General features: G+C 34.0%; 1 protein-coding gene across 1 annotated transcript; it reads left to right on the top strand.

Moving 5' to 3' along the window:
* Nucleotides 1-237: 237 nt before the first annotated feature.
* Nucleotides 238-22,366, top strand: LOC125666159 (uncharacterized). Its single transcript, XM_048899296.2, has 5 exons — nt 238-714; nt 11,205-11,269; nt 17,311-17,411; nt 21,406-21,561; nt 21,951-22,366. The coding sequence occupies exons 1-5, from the start codon at nt 631-633 to the stop codon at nt 22,058-22,060; spliced, it is 516 nt and encodes a 171-aa protein (XP_048755253.2). The 5' UTR covers nt 238-630; the 3' UTR covers nt 22,061-22,366.
* The last annotated feature ends 402 nt before the right edge of the window (nt 22,367-22,768 follow it).

The following is a 22,768-nucleotide window of genomic DNA, read 5'->3' as shown; positions in this document are numbered from 1 at the left end:
TAATTCACCATCATGGAAATACGTCAAGCTTACGTCAGATAAATCAACTAAACGCATCTATCTTCGATTTGTACTTATATTGATTTAAGCGCGAAGAACAACGGCCCTGAAAACCGAAAAAAGGAAAAAAGAATGTCCTTTAATAGAGATTTTGGTTATATTCCTGACATTCGTGGTGTTTTGGTTTTTTTTTTTAATTTGAACCGTATACAACACACCGTCTGTTTTAAATGTTCGTGCTCAAACATTTTAATCTCTTATACAGAAGTTATTAACGACACATATAGATTTAAACGTGCGCCAACAAACCGGAGTTTTTAATGATTGTATTGAAAGTACATTTAAATTTATCGATTTCAACTTGTCGTAAATTCCATGTCCTACGTTACACCGAAGATTCAGTGAAGTGCAGGCAGGGCTCTCCAATTTGACCTGTGACCCTGCCGGAATGGGACCGTAGGTTGTCAATACACGCCAGTGTCGAAATCGGGGGATAGTAGAAAGAGGGGGGAAACATCGTACATTTTTTTCTTATTTTATTGGATTTCTGATTATTTTGAATTGGAGGGAGTTTGTGTGCGCGCCTGTTTCTGATACTCCGCCGGTGAACATGACGTGATCCCCTGGGATATGTTATTTATTCCTCGGGAAAAATTGTTTATAATGGAAAATGTTAATCTATGTGTGGTACTGTTCCTTCTCATTCCAACACAGGTAAGCGTACAGAGAGAGAGAGAGAGAGAGAGAGAGAGAGAGAGAGAGAGAGAGAGAGAGAGAGAGAGGGGAAGGAGAGAGGGAGAGAGAAGAGAGAGAGAGATATTTGAATTTTTTTTTTATTGCCTGAATATGAAATTAAAAAATATATATATATTTTACATATCCTGCAGTGAACTTTGTAAGATTCAATTTAATGAACCGATGTCAGAAACCTTCTTTTTTTCTATCTGTGGACAATTTAATGAACCGATGTTAGAAACCTTCTTTTTCTCTATCTGTAGACAATACTTCATACACAATGTCTCAAGTGCAGGGTATTTAAGAAAACATATCACTATTTTCTTTGCTTGTAAAAAAAAAAAGGGTAATTCTGATGTCTGAAATTGGACAGATTTTTGTTATAATGAATACATGTATAAGGCACTGTGTAAGATTCTTTTGATGATAAGAAGTACAGAGTATATTTCATGTAGACTATCAATATATTGGGTGATTTTATCAACTGTGACTTAGGGAGGGCAGGTGCGGTTTGATGTCTCCGAAGGATAACATTTTGTTCCCGGGGTCATCCTCTTGTCCTGGTGGTCATCAGTTTGTCCCCAGGGTCATCCCCGGAATATCTTTTGGGGTACGGGACTTCCAGTGTATATTTATCATTATGGGTTGCAAATATACGACGCTTTGCAACATCGGTAACCCTTTTTTTAAAACAAAAAAAGAATTATATTATATATTTACATCGACGTTATTCGTTTATTCATTAATTAATGAGAATATGCAATGGTGGGAATATACAAATATGAAACTGGGATTGATTTACATGTGTAGAGGATCATATCTTGTAATCCCACGAAAGCAATCTTAATCCCTTTACAACGCAAACAAACACACTGGGATTACCCTGTAGAGCGCAGTGTACAGTGCGGTCAAAGTTAAATCAATCAATCAATAGGGTGGGCGTGACCGGTCTGCAGGGAATGCTTAATCCTCTGAAACACCTGATCTCATCTGATATCATCTCTGGTGTGTCCAGGGATCTGTGTTTGCCCTGCTCTCAATGTTTATTATAGATAAAAAAAAGATAAAAATATAGATAGATAAAAAAAAGATAAAAATGTAGATAGATAAAAAAAAAAAGGATAAAAAATAGATAGATAAAATTGATAGTTAAAAGATAAAAAAGATTGTTAAAGATTGGATTGATAAGAAAAAAAGGTAGAAAAAATAGATAGATAAAAAGATTTTTTAAAAATATAGATAAAAACATTAAAAAAAAAAATAATAGATAGATAAAAAAGATTAGATAAAAAAGAGAGAGAAAAAAGGGGGGGGGGATGAAGACGTTCGGAAATACATCTAGAATGACATGATTAACCATTAGATGAATGAATGAAGACATACAGGTGAAATCAATAGACATAGATAAAATTGGAAATAAAGAATTTACATGTCGCTCTCAAGAAAACAAATATTTACAGAATCGACAGACACTGGTTATTTTATCATATTGAATAATGCATATATAACATCTATACGATTGGGTACATAAGAGGTCTGATCTAAAGTTCGTGGACATTATAAAGGGTGTTAGATTTACATATAATACACCAAAATATTCAGGAGGACATTAGAAATCAAAATAAATTAATATTTCATGTTTTCCATTAAATTAAACGAAAAAACAAATGCAGCTAAACGCTCGCAGACATTCCGGGGGTGAGAACTTACAAACTTAAAAATTTAGTTTTTGAATTCAAATGGTTATATTTTTCGCAAATCACGTTGTAAGTTTTCATTGCAGTTATTCATGTGTTGTTACAGTCAACTCATAGTACTTTTATCAAAATGTGAAAATTCTTTTCGAATGGTTGATATAACTAATCAAATGACATCGTTAGTGCATAGATGGTGATTAGATTGTAAACATCTGATCACTGCATCGTTACCCCCCCCCCCCCCCCCATCCCTTCATGCATTCTGTCTTTTCTCACCAAAATTGATATTAGCTGTCTTTGGTTCCTTTCTTTATAATCAATTTTTCATATTCCGTTATTACTTATATATATTCTTATACTGTGTTTCTACCATAAACGGCGACCCTGATGTGAAAATCCTTCTTTTTTTTTTTAATTGTAAAAAAGCAAAAGTGTAAATTGATTGCAAAATTTATTATATATTATCTCCACCATGCGCATCCCTCCCACTCAGAGCCCCAGTGTACCCCCCCCCCCCCACTCAGAGCCCCAGTATACCCCTCCCACTCAGAGCCCCAGTGTCCACCTCCCACTCAGAGCCCCACTGTACCCCTCCCACTCAGAGCCCCACTGTACCCCTCTCACTCAGAGCCCCACTGTACCCCTCTCACTCAGAGCCCCACTGTACCCCTCCCACTCAGAGCCCCATTGTACCCCTCTCACTCAGAGCCCCACTGTACCCCATGTTACTGATAGCCCTAACCACCACCACCGCCACTAGAAATCGTTCACCCCCCCCCCCCCCCCCTTGAAGTCTCTCCTCCTCCCTCCCTACCCCACGCATCGTCGCTCTCGATATTCTTCTATAGATAAGATACAACTTACACCCGATTTTTCTTTTCCACCCTGTTACTTTGTTTATTCCCCTCACCCCCACCCCACCCTCTAATGAATTGTTAATATATTAAGGTGCATACCATCACAGAGAAACCTTTGCAGGAACAAGTTACAATAGTCTGTGGTACTAACTGAGAAATAATCATTGATGACGACACAAGAACTGCGACAGACCCGTATTAAATATTCTCTCGCTTTTGGACCAAATATTAACTTTAAAAAAATACCACAAGGAATAGATCGCTATTTGTAAGATGAAAGGACCTAAATTTATTTCTGATATTGTGAATAATGAACGTATTGGATATCGGAATATTCGAAGAAAGAGCTAGATGTATTAAATGGTGCGTTGTATTCCCGCCGGATGCTAATTGCAGTCGCGTTCAGTGATTTTTAGCACCGGAACTGATGAATCCTTCTTATTTGTCAATCATCATGTGTATGCAATTAACCCCGGATGTAGATATTATATGAATTTATCATAAACAAAGAAAATTTACCACCTGTCCTTTTAATGAAAAATATGCCCCTCCCCTTTTTTTTACCCCTCCTCACAGACATCTACACTCTCCATAGTAAATTGTCGCACGGGTTGGTTGTACTCTGTGTTTAAAACACGATTGTATCCTGCGTAGGAATTGTTGTATCCAAATGACGTTTGGCCACAGTTATTTAATGTGTCGGGTACAATCTTCCTGTAGTATTTCACGTACCCAGTACAATATACATGCTGAATGTATTAGGTACATTTTCCTGCAGCATTTAAAGTAGCCATAGAGAGCGTGTTCGAGTCTAGTGGGTTTTTAAAAAATTCAGACCACTTACTACTAAAACTATCTTTTTTTTTTAACTTAATGAATTTTCAATTTCATAATATTGTACATATCCTCAACTTTTCATCGATATCAAATTTCTCTGGTGTGTCATCCCTCCTTAGATTTATCTCGTGTGTCATTCGTTCTTAAATTTATCTAGTGTGTCATTCATCCTTAATTGAGATATTCAGTTTGCATTATTGCCTATAAATTCAAGTGTACAAAAGTTTTCATTTAATGAGAAGTAAACATTTGATTTAAGTAAAAGTATATATGATCATGCCTATTAATAATTCTGTTACCCCTTTCCTTCCTTTTTCTTAAAAACACCGAAGAACATCCCTTACGGTGATAGAATAAATATAATACTTTTATACAAGTAGCATTTATGAGACTTTGCAGTTTTTCTGTTTTCTCGTTTAATAATTGTAGTTTGATTTCCTTTTAATCCGGATTTACCGACATTAAATCTGTGCAGATTATTTTGATTTGAAAAGAAATAAGTTAATACAGTTGGATCGTAATTAGCGAAATCGCAGCGCAACACGGCCAAGTTTACCAGTGTACAGGGCCAGAAAAAAACCCAATAAATATAAAGTTTACCAGTGTACAGGGCCAGAAAAAAACCCAATAAATATAAAGTTTACCAGTGTACAAGGCCAGAAAAAAAACCCAATAAATATAAAGTTTACCAGTGTACAAGGCCAGAAAAAAACCCCAATAAATATAAAGTTTACCAGTGTACAGGGCCAGAAAAAAACACAATAAATATAAAGTTTACCAGTGTACAAGGCCAGAAAAAAACACAATAAATATAAAGTTTACCAGCATACAAGGCCAGATAAAAACAATAAATATACAGTTTACCAGTGTACAAGGCCAGAAAAAACCCACAATAAATATAAAGTTTACCAGTGTACAAAGCCAGGAAAAAACAAAACAATAAATATAAAGTTTGCCAGTGTACGAGGCCAGAAGAAAACCCAACAACAATAAAATAAAGTTTACAAGCGTACGAGGCCAGAAAAAACCCAATAAATATAAAGTTTACAAGTATACAAGGCTATAAAAATCCAGCAAAGAATAAAAATAAAGATATAAGATGGCAGTTCTTTGCTTCTCAAGTTAGACATTTATTGTAAATAAGAATGGAGTTTTATTTTATTGGTTTTTATAATTTAAAGAAAAAGAGTGCGAGGATTCCATAATAATATTGAGGATGGATAATTGTGGAAATGCTAATTAGTAAATTACATTAAACAAAAGGCATGAGGACGAATTCTTCATACTTAATCATACTGTTGTATAATGTTTTATTCAGATATTCAAAACTCCAGTATTAGCGGTTGTTTTGTTTGCTTGCGTGTTGTTGTTTTTTTCGGGGGGGGGGGGGGGGGGGGGGGGGTTAGAATAAATCAAATGACAACATTTCTAATGAATAGCACCCGTCTTAAGGATTTTAGCTCCTGAGCTTTGGAGCACAACTGCACAGGCAGCTACACCTGTGTGTGTACTGGTTCAATACTGATCCCATTGGACCAAACATATTAGACATGCATTGCTTAACCGCAATTAGTTGAAATTTTTGTGTCAATATTCAAATTTTGGAAGGGTTTGGCAGGGATTACATTTTGTAGCGGAAGGATTGCTAAATAAAAAAGTTCTAACACTACATGATTTTACAGTTTCTGTTTGATCCAATATATTATAAATTCTTGTATTTCAGTTTTATAATTTATAATACAAATAATTGACACTTGGAACTAATTCAAATGTTGTAATTTATTAATTTGGTTGATATATTTTTCTAAACCGATTCGTTAAAAATTCTAAATTATAATAAAAATTCAATATTTTGGCCAATACATCAAAAATTTGATCTATAACCATCGCTTCTTAAAGTTTCATTTTAAATTTTAAGACACAAGTTTGTGATTAATGTACAAGTTTGTGATTAATGTACAAGTTTGTGATTAATGTACAAGTTTGTGATTAATGTACAAGTTTGTGATTAATGTACAAGTTTAGAAATTGACATCACTCCTGTGTGTATGCTGTTGTAAACTCGATATTGTTTCGTGTATGAAGTGCAAAAAGGTCACGATTATTACTTATTATTACTAATATTAAACCTTTTTTTATATATCTGCATTGTTAAAAGACATGATAATACTAGTATATCAATTTTATGTAATGATTAATTTGTGTTGCTTATGTTGTGTTGATACAACAGAAAAATCAATTAAGCTGTTTAAACGAATAAATCTTGAGTAACTTTTAAGTGCAGAAAGGTCATGTTTAAAACACTGCAGCTCAATAATACGCATTATGACCCCCGGTCAATAGTCAAACAAACGGAAAAATTATTAGTTAATGTGAAACATCGCTAGAACAAACGTACAAAATATTATTTCATGTCAAACATCGCTAAAACAAACGGATAAAATATTATAGTTAATGTGAAACATCGCTAAAAAAACGTACAAGATATTAGTTCATGTTAAACATCGCCAAAACAAACGGATAAAATATTAGTTCATGTTAAACATCGTTAAAACAAACGTACAAAATATTAGTTAATATAAATATTAATGTAGAAATATAGAGAGATATTCTAAGATTTATTCCAACACAGGACCACTGAGATACGATAAAGCAATTAGTCAAACACTTCAGCTGTCAGTATAAACAATGTAAGCTCTAAATCCGCCATATCCATATGTACTTTCCAAATACTAGCAAACAGAGACAGAATCATATGGTGCTGGGCCACCTTAAATTGTTTGAACTTCTTCCCTTTCCAATATCGTATAGCCGTGAGGTCTTTATTGTCTCCTACCACAATATCAATAGTTTTAAAATGTTGATAATGACATTTTGAAGTACGAATACATATTAGTAATGCGTAATCAATGACAGACTTGTTTGATTATCTATGAATAGTTGATCTGAAACAATGCACTCTCTGGGTCTGCAGAAAGAGAGTATTAAGGTCACATGCAACGTCTCTCTTTAATATTTCATTTTTGTTTTCGTGACATTTTAGATGTAATTAACTTGCATTCTATCTTGTTTCTAAAAAAAAGCAAAGAAAACGTTTTTTTTCAAATTATGGCAACTAAAAATGTGAAGTCAGCTCTAATATATAACAAAAGATTATCCGTATGGGCAATACTAAGTCATTGTAGCAAAGAAGAGGAGGGAAATATGTCTCTGGTGTGTCCAGGGGTCCGTGTTTGCCCAACTTTCTATTTTGTATTGCTTATAGGAGTTATGAGATTGATCACTGTTCGTTATTTTCACCTTTATATGAGTTTTGAGATTGATCACTGTTCGTTATCTTCACACGTTTATAGGAGTTATGAGATTGATCACTGTTCGATATCTTCACCTTTATAGGAGTTATGAGATTTATCACTGCTCGTTATATTCATATTTATATGAGTTATGAGATTGATCACTGTTTGTTATCTTCACCTTTATACGAGTTATAAGATTGATCACTGTTCGCTATCTTCACCTTTATAGGAGTTATGAGATTGATCTCTGTTCGTTATCTTCACCTTTATAGGAGTTATGAGATTGATCACTGTTCGCTATCTTCACCTTTATAGGAGTTATGAGATTGATCACTGTTCATTATCTTCACCTTTATAGGAGTTATGAGATTGATCACTGTTCGTTATCTTCACCTTTATAAAGGTTATGAGATTGACCACTGTTCGTTATCTTCACCTTTATAGGAGTTATGAGATTGATCACTGTTCGTTATCTTCACCTTTATAGGAGTTATGAGATTGATCACTGTTCCTTATCTCCACCTTTATAGGAGTTATGAGATTGATTACTGTTCGTTATATTCACCTTTATAGTAGTTATGAGATTGATCACTGTTCGCTATCTTCACCTTTATATGAGTTTTGAGATTGATTACTGTTCGCTATCTTCACTTTTCCTTATAGGAGTTATGAGATTGATCACTGTTCGCTATCTTCACTTTTTCTTATAGGAGTTATGAGATTGGTCACTGTTCGTTATCTTCACCTTTATAGGAGTTATGAGATTGATCACTGTTCGCTATCTTCAACTTTATATGAGTTTTGAGATTGATCACTGTTCGTTATCTTCACACTTTTATAGGAGTTTTGAGATTGATCACTGTTTGTTATCTTCACTTTTCATTAATTGGGTATCGAACCCGGGCCTCTTGTATTACTTGCTAGGTGATCTCACCACTGAGCCGATCAGACCGACAAACGAAGGACAGACATCTTACTACAATATAAAAGTCAAACCTATTTCGTAAACCGTGCAAAAACTTTTCATGTCAAGGAAATGAAAAACAAAAGTTTCTGAAAAATAAAAGGGCAGAAACTAGGTCACGTGAGAAGAAAAAATCTCACTAGTACAAGAATCACGCGAGAAAAGAGGCGTGATGGAATATAGAAATGCATCTCAGTCTTCGTTTTCGTGTTGTTCTCAATTGATATAACTTTATTTGGTTAGGATTTAAAAAACCCAACATTCCGCTCTAACCAATGGATATGGGGGTATTTTATATAAGTATCCATGCAGCAAAAACTCACATGCAAATAACTTTTATTCTATTGTACTCAAAGTTGCTCAAATAACTTCAAATGTTTCTTTACAAAAAAAAAAATCCAAAAAAAAATCGCGTAGTTGTTTCTCAAAGCTAATTTGAATTCTGTGTGGTATATATCTAACACTATTTACATTTCTAATGATTTTGCTTTTGATATATACACGGATTGTAATAACATTTGATATATATACGGATTGTAATGACATTTGATATATATACGGATTGTAATGACATTTGATATATATACGGATTGTAATGACATTTGATATATATGCGGATTGTAATGACATTTGATATATATGCGGATTGTAATGACATTTGATATATATGCGGATTGTAATGACATTTGATATATATACGGATTGTAATGACATTTGATATATATGCGGATTGTAATGACATTTGATATATATACGGATTGTAATGACATTTGATATATATACGGATTGTAATTTCATTTGATATATATACGGATTGTAATGACATTTGATATATATACGGATTGTAATGACATTTGATATATATACGGATTGTAATGACATTTGATATATATACGGATTGTAATGATATTTGATATATATACGGATTGTAATGAATGGGATGCAGTTGTGAACAATGCGCGAATGAATACGGAGAAAAATAGTACGTCTGTTGTAATGGCGGAGCATTCAGACAGAAATGAAGTACGCCGGCGTGGAGCGTCGCAGTTCCTACACTCTTGCACTTCATAAAGTATTTGAGGTGATGATTTTATGACATTTGATATATACACGGATTGTAATGACATTTGATATAATGTTATTTATTTCATTTTTATTACAGTCAAGAATATATTCTTTTTTACTAGTTACATCATGGAATTCTTGTCAATTCGACATACATTTCACAGGAAATTTGCTTCAAGTATTTTTCAAGTTACATGCTTTCAAATTCAGTAACTCAATTTTGGTACATCATCAAGAGTCATATGTCTGCCTTTCTGATATATGTAGATTAATTAGAAAATCTAATTATGTTTACATTTAATGCCCAATAAACATTGAAATTATGACCGCTTCGTCCTTCTTCATGTTTATATATCTATATATCCTCTTAAAAGAGAAGGGCGCGGAGTGAATTGTACCATGACGTAGCATCGGTAGTAGTCCGGATTCCGTTGAAGCGGTACGCGCATGCGCGAACTCATATAGGGGACGCATAGAAACACCATGGAGCGTCACCATTGGCTAGCGAAGATGCCGGTCTGCTATCTCCCGATGAAATTTGAGATAGGGGGCCAGTTTAGTGTGATGTTATTTCAGCCATTTCCGTTATTCATTTAAGGTAACTCCATACTTGCAGTTTTATCTGATACAAGTTTAAAATGTGTATTTATTTCCATTCATTAAAGTTAAAACTAACAAATTATCAAATAAAATACATAGGTCATCACACTTTTTAAGATGTAAGACGTACATAAACAGAATACTATATCATCGTCAGAAAATTGCAATTTTCCTTAAACAGTGTTATCAAAATTCCATACAAACTGGTTATGGCGATATAATAGCATTCATAACAATTTCATGAAACTGTATCTTCACAAAAATGTACAAAATGTCTGTAAAAAATACAGAAAATCGTCGCATAATAGACTTGATAAAGAAATCAATAGAAACTGAGTGATTGCCCTTGGATTCAATATTTTGAAACGTATCATTGATTATTCATCTATAACTTAGACTTTTGAAATATTTTATTTTTAACAAGATTTTTTACAATAACTATAGGAAAAGACTCCAACAAAATTTATGTTCGTATCATACATAAATCATAAATAAATCATTGATTTTGCAAAATCTGATGACATCACAGGAGGGTGGAGTTACTTTAATCTGTAGAAAAACCAGACCCAACCTTATAGAGAGCGGACTCAAAGTACCCACATCTCTTAACGTTGTGATGAATTGTACTCACATCTCTTACTTTGTGATGAATTGTACTCACATCTCTTACTTTGTGATGAATTGTACTCACATCTCTTACTTTGTGATGAATTGTACTCACATCTCTTACTTTGTGATGAATTGTACTCACATCTCTTACTTTGTGATGAATTGTACTCACATCTCTTACTTTGTGATGAATTGTACTCACATCTCTTACTTTGTGATGAATTGTACTCACATCTCTTACTTTGTGATGAATTGTACTCACATATCTTAACTTTGTGATGAATTGTACCCACATATCTTAACTTTGTGATGAATTGTACTCACATCTCTTACTTTGTGATGAATTGTACTCACATCTCTTACTTTGTGATGAATTGTACTCACATATCTTACTTTGTGATGAATTGTACCCACATATCTTAACTTTGTGATGAATTGCATTAAGAATTTCTGGTGTAAATACGAGTACCACACCAGAGTAAAGCCATAGTTCATGTAATGCTAGAATTTATTTAGTACTTGCAATATTTTTTATTATTTTCAGGTGATAGTTGCGTGTGAGACCGGAAGTAGTAATGATTCCTGTTGGTACACGTTTTGGTATGTCTGGTAAGTTTACTTCCGGTTCTTAAAATGAAACTTTTAATGTTACTGCTTACTTTCTTACTCTTGTCTTCACTTCCGGTCCCGTTGAATAATATGTTGTACGGTGTGACCGTTGAGACGAGCGAAGCCCATTAACATCTTGCAACACGACTTTTATCCGCCTTTCATTTAACGCGGGGAATAAAACGCGCTAGGTGTAAACAGTTACAAATTGTGACGTCACATTAGCTGCAATGTTTTTTCTTCTTCTCTCAAACCAAGCAAAAACAAAATTTTTGAAGCTATGAGAAAGCTTGTCTGGAATTTAAAAACGTTTATGGTACTTTCTAAACAATCTAATTATTTTAATTACGGGTTTGTCAATGAAGTATACCGCAGTGACGGAGACATTTTTGCAGAAGCATTATGGGTAATACTCATCTTTTTTCAGCTGAAAAAGAGCAAATCACGTGACTCATATGTGTAATCATTGGAGCGAGCTCGTCGCGTCGATTTGCGACGCGAGCTTCGCTCGCTATGAGTAGTAAACAGTTTAATTTTGAGGATATTGACAGTTTCTGATTCAGTCCTTTGTACAGGGTTCAATTCGTCTATGATTTTATTGTAATGTCTTGTTTTATTTATCTCATATTACAGTACGGTCAAGTTGCATGCACTACTGCAACAGTTTTAATTTCAGATTCAAATGCAGCCAAAGTTGGATAATATTTCAGGATATGTCTCTCCTTTCTTTTTCTTCGCTCCTCTCTCTCTCTCTCTCTCTCTCTCTCTCTCTCTCTCTCTCCTCTCTTTGTCTCTTTTCTCTTTCCTTTCTGTCTCTCCTTTCTTTCTTTCTCTCTGCTCTCTCTTCTTCCTTTTCTATCTTCTTTCTCTCTCTCTTCTCTCTCTCTCTCTCTCTCTCTCTCTCTCTCTCTTTCTATTTGTCTCCTATCTTGATACGCCCTTTTCTCACTATCATCCATTTTCTCATTCTTTTAATAACTTTCACTTTTCACTTTCTTTCTCTCTTATAAAAAAATAACATAACATTCTAATTTTTGCTGAATGATATTTATACAATATATTGCATTGCATCAGATTCATTCTTTCTCCTCTCTCTCTCTCTCTCTTTCTTTCTCTCTCTCTCTCTCTGTCTCTCTCTCTCTCTCTCTCTGTCTCTCTCTCTCTCTCTCTCTCTCTCTCTCTCTCTCTCTCACATATTGTTCTTTTCCAATTCGATTCGACCCAAATCACAAATAAGAAAAAATCCAAAGTCACAGAACAAGCCAACAAGCCAACGTGTCGTTTGAATAGCAACACTGTTTAAAACTTACCTGCTGACTTGTATTTACAATATTTACATACCCAAAAGGTTTTTAGATCTCAGTTTAATATCTGCACGGCCTTGTCAAAATGAGGCCATATTTACCTTCTCACCGTGACAGAGGAAAATCCAATACTTAAAACGATCTGCACTTCGTTTGAATTCGCTGACAAAAAGCAATTGCTGTTGCTAAATACAGCAGGATAATATTTGTTCTGTTTCTCTCCGATATTGTGGTGTATTGCGGATGATTATATCGCGGGTAACTCGATATCCTTCCGCTGTTGAAAGTCTACCCTCAGACAATGACACGTGGTGATCAGATTGAATGAAAAGCAAATACCCCCAGACCTGTAATTAGTGCTCAGCCGTTTGCAATTAACGCTTGTTTGATGCGATCTTCAGTACAATTCCAGCGTCCTTCAGAAAATTAATCTTATATATCGTGTAGTTCATTTTTCAAATAATGTCTTTTTTTATTTTCAAAAGTACTGCTATTGCATTAAAACAATTGCCGAATTGGAAATACCTTTCTGTTACACCTTCCTCAACAGATTAATTCTGTACGCCATATAGACATTTTATGTACACGATATATATAAATTCTGTGCGTTATGTAGATAAATTCTGTACACTATATATATAAGTTCTGTACACTATAGATAAATTCTGTACGTTATAGATAATCTCTATACACTATGCAGATAAGTTATGTACGCTATAAATAAATTATGTATGGTATACAGATAAATTATGCACACTATACAGATAAACTTTGTACGGTATAGATAAATTCTGTACGGTATAGATAAATTCTGTACGGTATGTGGGTAAATTCTGTATACTATAATATACAGATAAATTCTATACACTATGCAGATAAGTTCTGTACGCTACAAATAAATTATGTATGTTATACAGATAAATTCTGTACGCTATCGATAAATTCTGTACACTATATAGATAAATTCTGTACGCTATATATGAATTCTGTACACTGTAGATAAATTCTGTACACTATATAAATAAATTCTGTACACTACACGGATAAATTCTGTACGCTATATATAAATTCTGTACGCTATATATAAATTTTGTACACTATATATAAATTCTGTACACTACACAGATAAATTTTGTCCACTATAGATAAATTCTGTAGACTATATAGATAAATTCTGTACACTACACAGATAAATTTTGTCCACTATAGATAAATTCTGTACACTATATAGATAAATTCTATACACTATATAGATAAATGCTGTACGCTATAAATAAATTCTGTACGTTATACAGATAAAATCTGTACGCTATTTGATTCTTAGAGTTGCGAGGCGTACGTCACTGTTTCCCTCTCTCTTTTCTCTCATTTGTCTGTGAAGGATGAAATATTTTTTTCTTATGAATGAGATACATGTTGAACCAAGGTACAAGGCCATCAACAAACGCGAGTTATCTCCCGTTAACGTAAAAAAAAATATATACTGATCATAAACTGAAAACAGATCGTTTGTTCAGCAATACTATAAATAAATCATTAAATTGCCATATACATGTGCATGCATCGTTTGTAAAACACATTTTACAAAAACTTCTCATGTTACCTTTATTGAACCACACATTCAATATAAGGGTAGATTATCACATACCAATGTCGGAAGATGACCATATACAAGTGCATATATATACGCTTTATCCGTAAAACGGCAAAAGTAACTTCACGAAAACTGATTATCCCTGTCAGTATCAATCACATATTAATTGTTTTTCAGGAATTTAATTCTAAACAATGTATTTGTATAAATATTTAAAAACAAAACATGGATAACATAAATTTATATCAAAGTAAGGAAAGGAAAACCTTGCATCAGCAAATTCTAATCTTTATAAAATTTGAGAGAGAGAGAGAGAGAGAGAGAGAGAGAGAGAGAGAGAGAGTACTATTTAACATAGCTGACTGGACTGTGAAGAAACGGTCATGGGTATGTGTATATCTGTTACATAACACGCCCTGTCTGCTCCGAATACCGTCTGCTCCAACACCCCAGACATCGATCGGCACACGCTTTACCCGTGAAACAGCAAAAGTAACTTCACGAAAACTGATTTTCCCTGTTAGTATCAATCACAGATTGGTGGTTTCATAACTTATTTTTCAGGAATATAAGTCTATACATGTATTTGTACAAATATATATTAAGAAAAACATGTATCACGCAAATATTAAAGTAGGAAAAGGAAAGCCAAGTATCATCAAACTCTATATAAAATTTGAGAGGGGGGATAAAACGTGTAAAGTGAAGACAATTTTTAACCATTTGACAAAAAGCTGTCCAAGTTACGTCTCCATAAACGTGACCCGCAGCATACGAAAGATGTAGATACAAAATGTTAGGTTAGAGGGGACAAGTGGTGTGAGGATATGCTCTAATTAATATTCTCTCCAAACCATTTTTCCCCAATTCGAAAGAGAGTATTATATAGGTGTCCCTATAGCTATACCTAACACAGTACATTTTCTTTTCTAGACATTGTGAAGACGTCCTAACTTAACAGGTTTCATTGTGTATAGAACGTCTCGGGTATGTGTATATCTGTTACATAACACTTCCTGTCTGCTTCAACGTCCCAGACCTCGATCAGCGCACGCTCTACCCGTGAAACTGCTATGACAACATTAGACTAGCCACACAAACACCGCTTGGTAATCAATACAAATAAAGCATCAATCTAATTAAAATAAAATATCAATTGGATCCAAATTCTCAAATTTTAATTACATTTCTGGGGCTTTGAACATCTGAAAGAGAGGAGAAAAAAACGTAATGCATATTTTAAAGGAGGTAATATAATACCAAAAAGTAGATAACAAGTAAAACACAGTTTTGGGGTATACATCACCCCTGTCGTATATGTGTGGCCTTACTCCACAGCGTATATTAAATTTTGATTTAACATGCAATTAGAGAGTAATTTTGATGATACTGACATTCATATGTACCGTAATAAAAGGAATTAGTAAGTTGTAAGCGAGGAAACCAGCACTTGACGAAGGAATTAAAAACAAACACCCTAGTTTAATTACTGGTAAAATTTGTTGGGTATACATGTAGGTAATTGTAAGCTGATAAGCAGATCGCATGCCCTGAAGTAGAGACATTACCATTTTGACATCCTGTATTCGACGCGTTGAACATATACACACAGGGTCTTCTCCCCCGTGTGTTGTTTTAAGAACACGTGCAGCAGGGCCCCAACAGGTGTACATATAAACGATGTTCGATTGAAATGAGAAAACAAAAATCTTTCTTTTAGCATAATATAAAATTTACATTTTGTTATTCTTAAAACATGCAAAATAATATTTTGTTACTAATAAATTATTGAACCAATTCTCGAAATCTACACAAACACCATTAAAACAGACAGAACATATTAATCTTGCACTCGTATACGGTCATTTGTAAATCTGTTTGTATTATTTTTTCACTGTAAAAAATATTAGGACACAGCTCCTAATCCTTATCATTAATTGTAGCATAAAAATACTATTAAAAACAAAATTAAATGCTGTTTTTTTTTTTGTTTTTGTTTTTTTTTTTTGTTATCCTAAGTATATCTGGTTTTAGTAGGTCCCTGATTTTATTTTTCATTTTTCTAAAATGATTTATTTAATATATCGGTATGTAATGCGAGATAGCTGTCCATAAGCAAGCCGTACTCATTTTTTGCCGACGAATGAAATAGCCATCGTACAGTTAGTTTGTCCTAACAGGTAAATAACGGTACTTCACACCGCGGTGGTGTAAATCTGCCCCGCGATGAAATCCCGCGGAGGGATAAGGCGGGAAGGATTAACATACCGCGGGGGGAGCGCGGTCTAATACGGGATCCGCGATGGCCGTATTGTATATATTGAAAAAAATATGGTATGAGATTTGATTACACATTAGAAGAAAATCAAGATTCATTCCTTTTCTCCGGTAGCGGAAGTGAAGGAATGGAAGTAAGTGTGGGTGATGATTTCGCTACACAGTAGACACACAGGGGGATCTTTATTAGGTAGATGCATGTTGTGACAACATAATTTGTTCGTGGTCCGATTCAAAAGAATCTAAATTTCTCTACAAAGGAAAAAATTCAAAGAAATAGAAGCCGTTACACCTCCTTTTTTCCTATTGCCGCCATTGATAAACACAAGTACAGGAAGGACGCAGATAAGTGCGTCCCACAATGACGTATTTTCCGTGTAGAATTACGTCAGATGATAAATTTCCTTATCTGTTCTCGTCATTGTAGGCCTACAGTACAGTTTATTTTGACTGTTCTATATTTAGAACTACAGTACAGTTTATTTTGACTGTTCTATATTTAGAACTACAGTACAGTTTATTTTGACTGTTCTATATTTAGAACTACAGTACAGTTTATTTTGACTGTTCCATATTTAGAACTACAGTACAGTTTATTTTGACTGTTCTATATTTAGAACTACAGTATAGTTTATTTTGACTGTTCTATATTTAGAACTACAGTACAGTTTATTTTGACTGTTCCATATTTAGAACTACAGTACAGTTTATTTTGACTGTTCTATATTTAGAACTACAGTACAGTTTATTTTGACTGTTCTATTCTATATTTAGAACTACAGTACAGTTTATTTTGACTGTTCTATATATAGAACTGCGGTACAGTTTATTTTGACTGTCCTGTATGATTTCTCTCTGTATTACAGGGTTGCTCTTGGACTCTTCATCACAGTTTTAATCACCATGGTTATAGTCTATTACAAACACAAGTGGTCCAAACGGAGAACGCGCGTGCGCAGAATAGCAGGTAAGTCAAAAGGCAAACTCTTTTTCTTCAAATAACTTCCTAACCATCTAGAGGTCCTGTCTGTACGGGTTTTGTCCCCCTCCCGCCTAGAAGTGAATCCAGCTCCCTCTTGTAAATTACTGCACTGGTTATTTACTAGCACGACAAATTCTTCCTCGCGAAGTCTTGCATATCCGCGTCTAACAGTGTATGTAGATGCGATTGCGCATGCGCTTTCTTTATCATCAGATAGGGGGAGATGTCAATCGGATCTCGCGGTCGTCCTTTTCCGTAACCGGTTAAGGAAATAGCCGAGTAGTTACGATTGGGAGAGGTGTCAATCTCCTTTTAAAATGTCAGGATTGCTATTTTTAAATCTCCGTTAAGGCTCCCCAGAACTTAGGGACGGTGGATGACGGAAGTGTAGCACGTGAGCAGGTTTATCTTTGTTCCATCAGTACTTGGAATTCTGTGAGGCGGTAGCCCTACAGAATACTTTCCCACCGTCTGTTCGGAAACCCTTTTCATTTATATTTACTGGACGTGTTAGATAGGATCAGCCAGAGAGATCGGTCTATATAGTTCCATTATGACGTCATAATTTTTCACATGCTGTGCAGTGCACGCAAGCCAACCTTCAGTACTTGGTGGGGGGGGGGGGGGGGGGGTCAATAAAAAAATTGTCTGGTATTTATTTCTAGATTTAACAACAAAATAAAAGAAGTAGTTTGTTTTGTTTCATCAACGGATTATCAAAATTAATCAATAAAGAAGTGACACAAATCTGACCCATCGTGAGTTGACCTACCCAGGAATATTGGGAAATCTCACCCCTGGGGATTGAATATTTCCTCATATAGCATGGAAACATATGTTGGATTCTTATATTGAATGATATTTATACTAAAGTGTTAAAAATCATTGATGTGGTTGCAAAAAATGAAAATGAAATATTTCGCAAGTCATGTCCTGGAGGTGGGTGACCGGGGGTGGGGGGTGGGGGGTTGAGGGTATTTGATGAAACTTGCTCCGGCATTATGTGGAACACACTCACGACACGATTAAACCTCTTAATGACGTTAGTACTACCGATACAAAGTTTATAGATTGCTTGGCGTGAAATGGATTTACCTTTAACAGGCGAAATTGACCCACCGCTTTTAACTGTGTGCCAATTCGTTAAATAAACATTTTCATAAAGCCGTTTGCGACCGATTTAGATAGAAACTATTATACGGTAGGTCTGTACTTGTTATTGATAGCTGTGACACCGGCGAATTAAGTGTTCAAATCAAGAAAAAGTCCAGAATTTCTGACGCTGATAACAGGTGCTCGAATGTGTAATATAATCTCGTACAGGACTGATTCTGATCGGAAAATGTCATTTTTTTATTGCAATCCCCCCCACCCCCACCCCCACCCCTTCTCCCAGAAAAAAAAAGTCAAAATTAAAAACACACGATTCTATTATAATGGTCTATTTATATACTATTAGAATAAACACTGTTGGCATTATTTCAGAGAGGATGAAATCATTTCGCTACCTTCCCACCGATAGACCAAAACAGAATTATAGTAGAACCAACTCTTCATTATGAGTTGGCCCACTACAAGCGACCTCTGCTGGAACTTTTGTGTGTCATTTGTGAATTCCAATTGATGAAAGTGACAAACCTATCATTTTATTTCAAAATAGCATGCACTTTGCATTATGGAAAATCTAGGACGTTGGACATTGACTTTCAAATATACAATCGGACAAATTAAAAAACAAACGATCAAACTAAACGGACAAACGATAAAACAAAGGAATAATAGAAGTAATGGGTAATTATGATAGAAGTAATGGGTAATTATGATAGAAGTATTGAGTAATTATGATAGAAGTAATGAGTAATTATGATAGAAGTAATGAGTAATTATGATAGAAGTAATGAGTAATTATGATAGAAGTAATGTGTAATTATGATAGAAGTAATGAGTAATTATGATAGAAGTAATGTGTAATTATGATAGAAGAAATGTGTAATTATGATAGAAGTATTGGGTAATTATGATAGAAGTAATGAGTAATTATGATAGAAGTAATGTGTAATTATGATAGAAGTAATGGGTAATTATGATAGAAGTAATGTGTAATTATGATAGAAGTAATGAGTAATTATGATAGAAGTATTGGGTAATCATAATAGAAGTAATGTGTAATTATGATAGAAGAAATGTGTAATTATGATAGAAGTATTGGGTAATTATGATAGAAGTAATGAGTAGTTATGATAGAAGTATTGGGTAATTATGATAGAAGTATTGGGTAATTATGATAGGAGTAATGTGTAATTATGATAGAAGTAATGTGTAATTATGATAGAAGTAATGAGTAATTATAATAGAAGTATTGTGTAATTATAATAGAAGTATTGTGTAATTATGATAGAAGTAATGAGTAATTATGATAGAAGTATTGTGTAATTATGATAGAAGTATTGTGTAATTATGATAGAAGTAATGAGTAATTATGATAGAAGTAATGAGTAATTATGATAGAAGTATTGGGTAATTATGATAGAAGTAATGAGTAATTATGATAGAAGTATTGGGTAATTATAATAGAAGTAATGTGTAATTATGATAGAAGAAATGTGTAATTATGATAGAAGTATTGGGTAATTATGATAGAAGTAATGAGTAATTATGATAGAAGTATTGGGTAATTATGATAGGAGTAATGTGTAATTATGATAGAAGTAATGTGTAATTATGATAGAAGTAATGAGTAATTATAATAGAAGTATTGTGTAATTATAATAGAAGTATTGTGTAATTATGATAGAAGTAATGAGTAATTATGATAGAAGTAATGTGTAATTATGATAGAAGTAATGTGTAATTATAATAGAAGTATTGTGTAATTATGATAGAAGTAATGAGTAATTATGATAGAAGTATTGGGTAATTATGATAGAAGAAATGTGTAATTATGATAGAAGTATTGGGTAATTATGATAGAAGTATTGGGTAATTATGATAGGAGTAATGTGTAATTATGATAGAAGTAATGTGTAATTATGATAGAAGTAATGAGTAATTATAATAGAAGTATTGTGTAATTATGATAGAACTAATGTGTAATTATGATAGAAGTAATGAGTAATTATGATAGAAGTAATGTGTAATTATGATAGAAGTAATGAGTAATTATGATAGAAGTAATGAGTAATTATGATAGAAGTAATGAGTAATTATGATAGAAGTATTGAGTAATTATGATAGAAGTAATGGGTAATTATGATAGAAGTAATGGGTAATTATGATAGAAGTATTGGGTAATTATGATAGAAGTAATGAGTAATTATGATAGAAGTAATGAGTAATTATGATAGAAGTATTGGGTAATTATGATAGAAGTAATGTGTAATTATGATAGAAGTAATGTGTAATTATGATAGAAGTAATGGGTAATTATGATAGAAGTAATGTGTAATTATGATAGAACTAATGTGTAATTATGATAGAAGTAATGAGTAATTATGATAGAAGTAATGGGTAATTATGAAACATTTCACACATAAAGTACGGTCAGACCTCTTTTCTCTATTATATACATTTGACATCTACCTACATTTGTTTTACTACAGACATTTGACATCCAGTAGTGTCCCTGTATCTATATACATTTGTTTTGATATAGACATTAGACATCTACCTACATTTGTTTTACTAAGGACATTTGACATCCAGTAGTGTTCCTGTATCTACCTACATTTGTTTCTTCCCTATTTCTCGTTATTCTTTTCAAGCGGATTAAAATTTAAAATAACCCTGTTTACACTTGTATGGAGTACAAGTATGTATATTCTATAAAATCCGTATTATCCGATTACTTTTGATGTGTAGTTCAGGATTAACGGTGTCGAATTCGTTGTGTAGTTCCGGATAAATAGTGCCTGGTTTGTTTTCACTTTTGTTGTGTAGTTCTGGGTTAATAGTGTTTTGTTTATTTTCACTTTTATTCTAGTCGTTCATCCGCAGAATCCACCCCCTTACGAGGCACCCAGTCAACTTCCGCCTAGCTATGAAGATGCTCTCAAACACAGCGTCGCCGTCAACGTACCCGGATATCACGTGATAGAGACAAGGCCTGTTGCGGGTAGGGGTCACCAGCTCGTAAATGGTGAGTAGACTTGGAATTGAGTATCTGAATTCACCAGAAACCCAGACACAGATGGTAACAGATTGACACAGCCATTATTTTTTTGTACACACATACATGTATATATACAACGTATGTAAATGAGGTCAAGAACTCAAACCCCTGTAAAGTCACTTTTTGAGTCCTCGATATGGCTGAATGGTTTTCATAATTGCGTTTAGGCCAAGTCCAGAGTTTACTAAGATTTACAATTAACCGAATTCATTCACCATTTTGTACAATTGGGAACATCAGACATGAAGGCTGGTGTAGATTGAAATTGGTTTGTTAGCCATTGTCAGTTTCAGACAGGAAGAGAAAAAGACAGACATTACTACATGTATCAAATGAAGTCATCTGTTTTCTTTCAGTCCAACCTACCTCTCAAAACCAAACCCACCAGACCAGAAGCGTTCAGTCACGTGACAGTCTGCAATCCATGCCACCTAATTACGAGCATGCCACTTCCAGCCGGAGTTGATGCATGCGCAATGGGATGACCTATAATGCCACGTTCATGACAATCGACCGCCATTCCGTTTGTGAATTGAAATACTATGGTGTTGACGCATGTGCAATTAAACGGAAGCTATTCAGCTGGTTCCTGGCGTACATCTGTGATATTTTACTCACCTGTTATCTGTGATACGTGATTTAAACGAAGCCTTCTCTTTTCATGAAGGGAAATGTAGTGGATCATCAACGTTAGTGTTGATGCTATCATAAAACTGTATTCATGAAAATTTGTTTTATTTTTATCGTTTTTAATAAATTTGTTTTATCAATATGGAGTCGTTTAAAGTTAAAGGCATGTCTATATGTCTGACATCCCATGGTGATGTAGTAAGATAGGTTTATACTGGAGTGGAGATGGTGTGATTAGGAAAGTTTATACTCGAGTGTAGATGGTGTGATTAAGGAAGTTCATGCTCGAGTGTAGATGATGTGATTAAGGAGGTTTATAATGGAGTGTAGATGGTGAGATTAAGGAAGTTTATACTCGGGTGTAGATGGTGTGATTAAGGAAGTTTATACTCGAATGTAGATGGTTTGATTAAGGAAGTTTATACTCGAGTGTAGATAGTGTAATTAGGTAGTTTATACCTGATTAAAGATCCTGTGATTAGGGAAGTTTATACTCAGGTGTAGATGGTAGATGGTGTGATTGAGGAAGTTTATACTCGAGTGT

Source organism: Ostrea edulis, chromosome 10 (genome assembly GCF_947568905.1).
Source record: "Ostrea edulis chromosome 10, xbOstEdul1.1, whole genome shotgun sequence".
In the NCBI taxonomy this organism is placed as follows: Eukaryota; Metazoa; Mollusca; class Bivalvia; order Ostreida; family Ostreidae; genus Ostrea; species Ostrea edulis.
The sequence above is the reverse complement of the archived record's forward strand: the minus strand, read 5'-3'. Positions and strand labels throughout refer to the sequence as shown.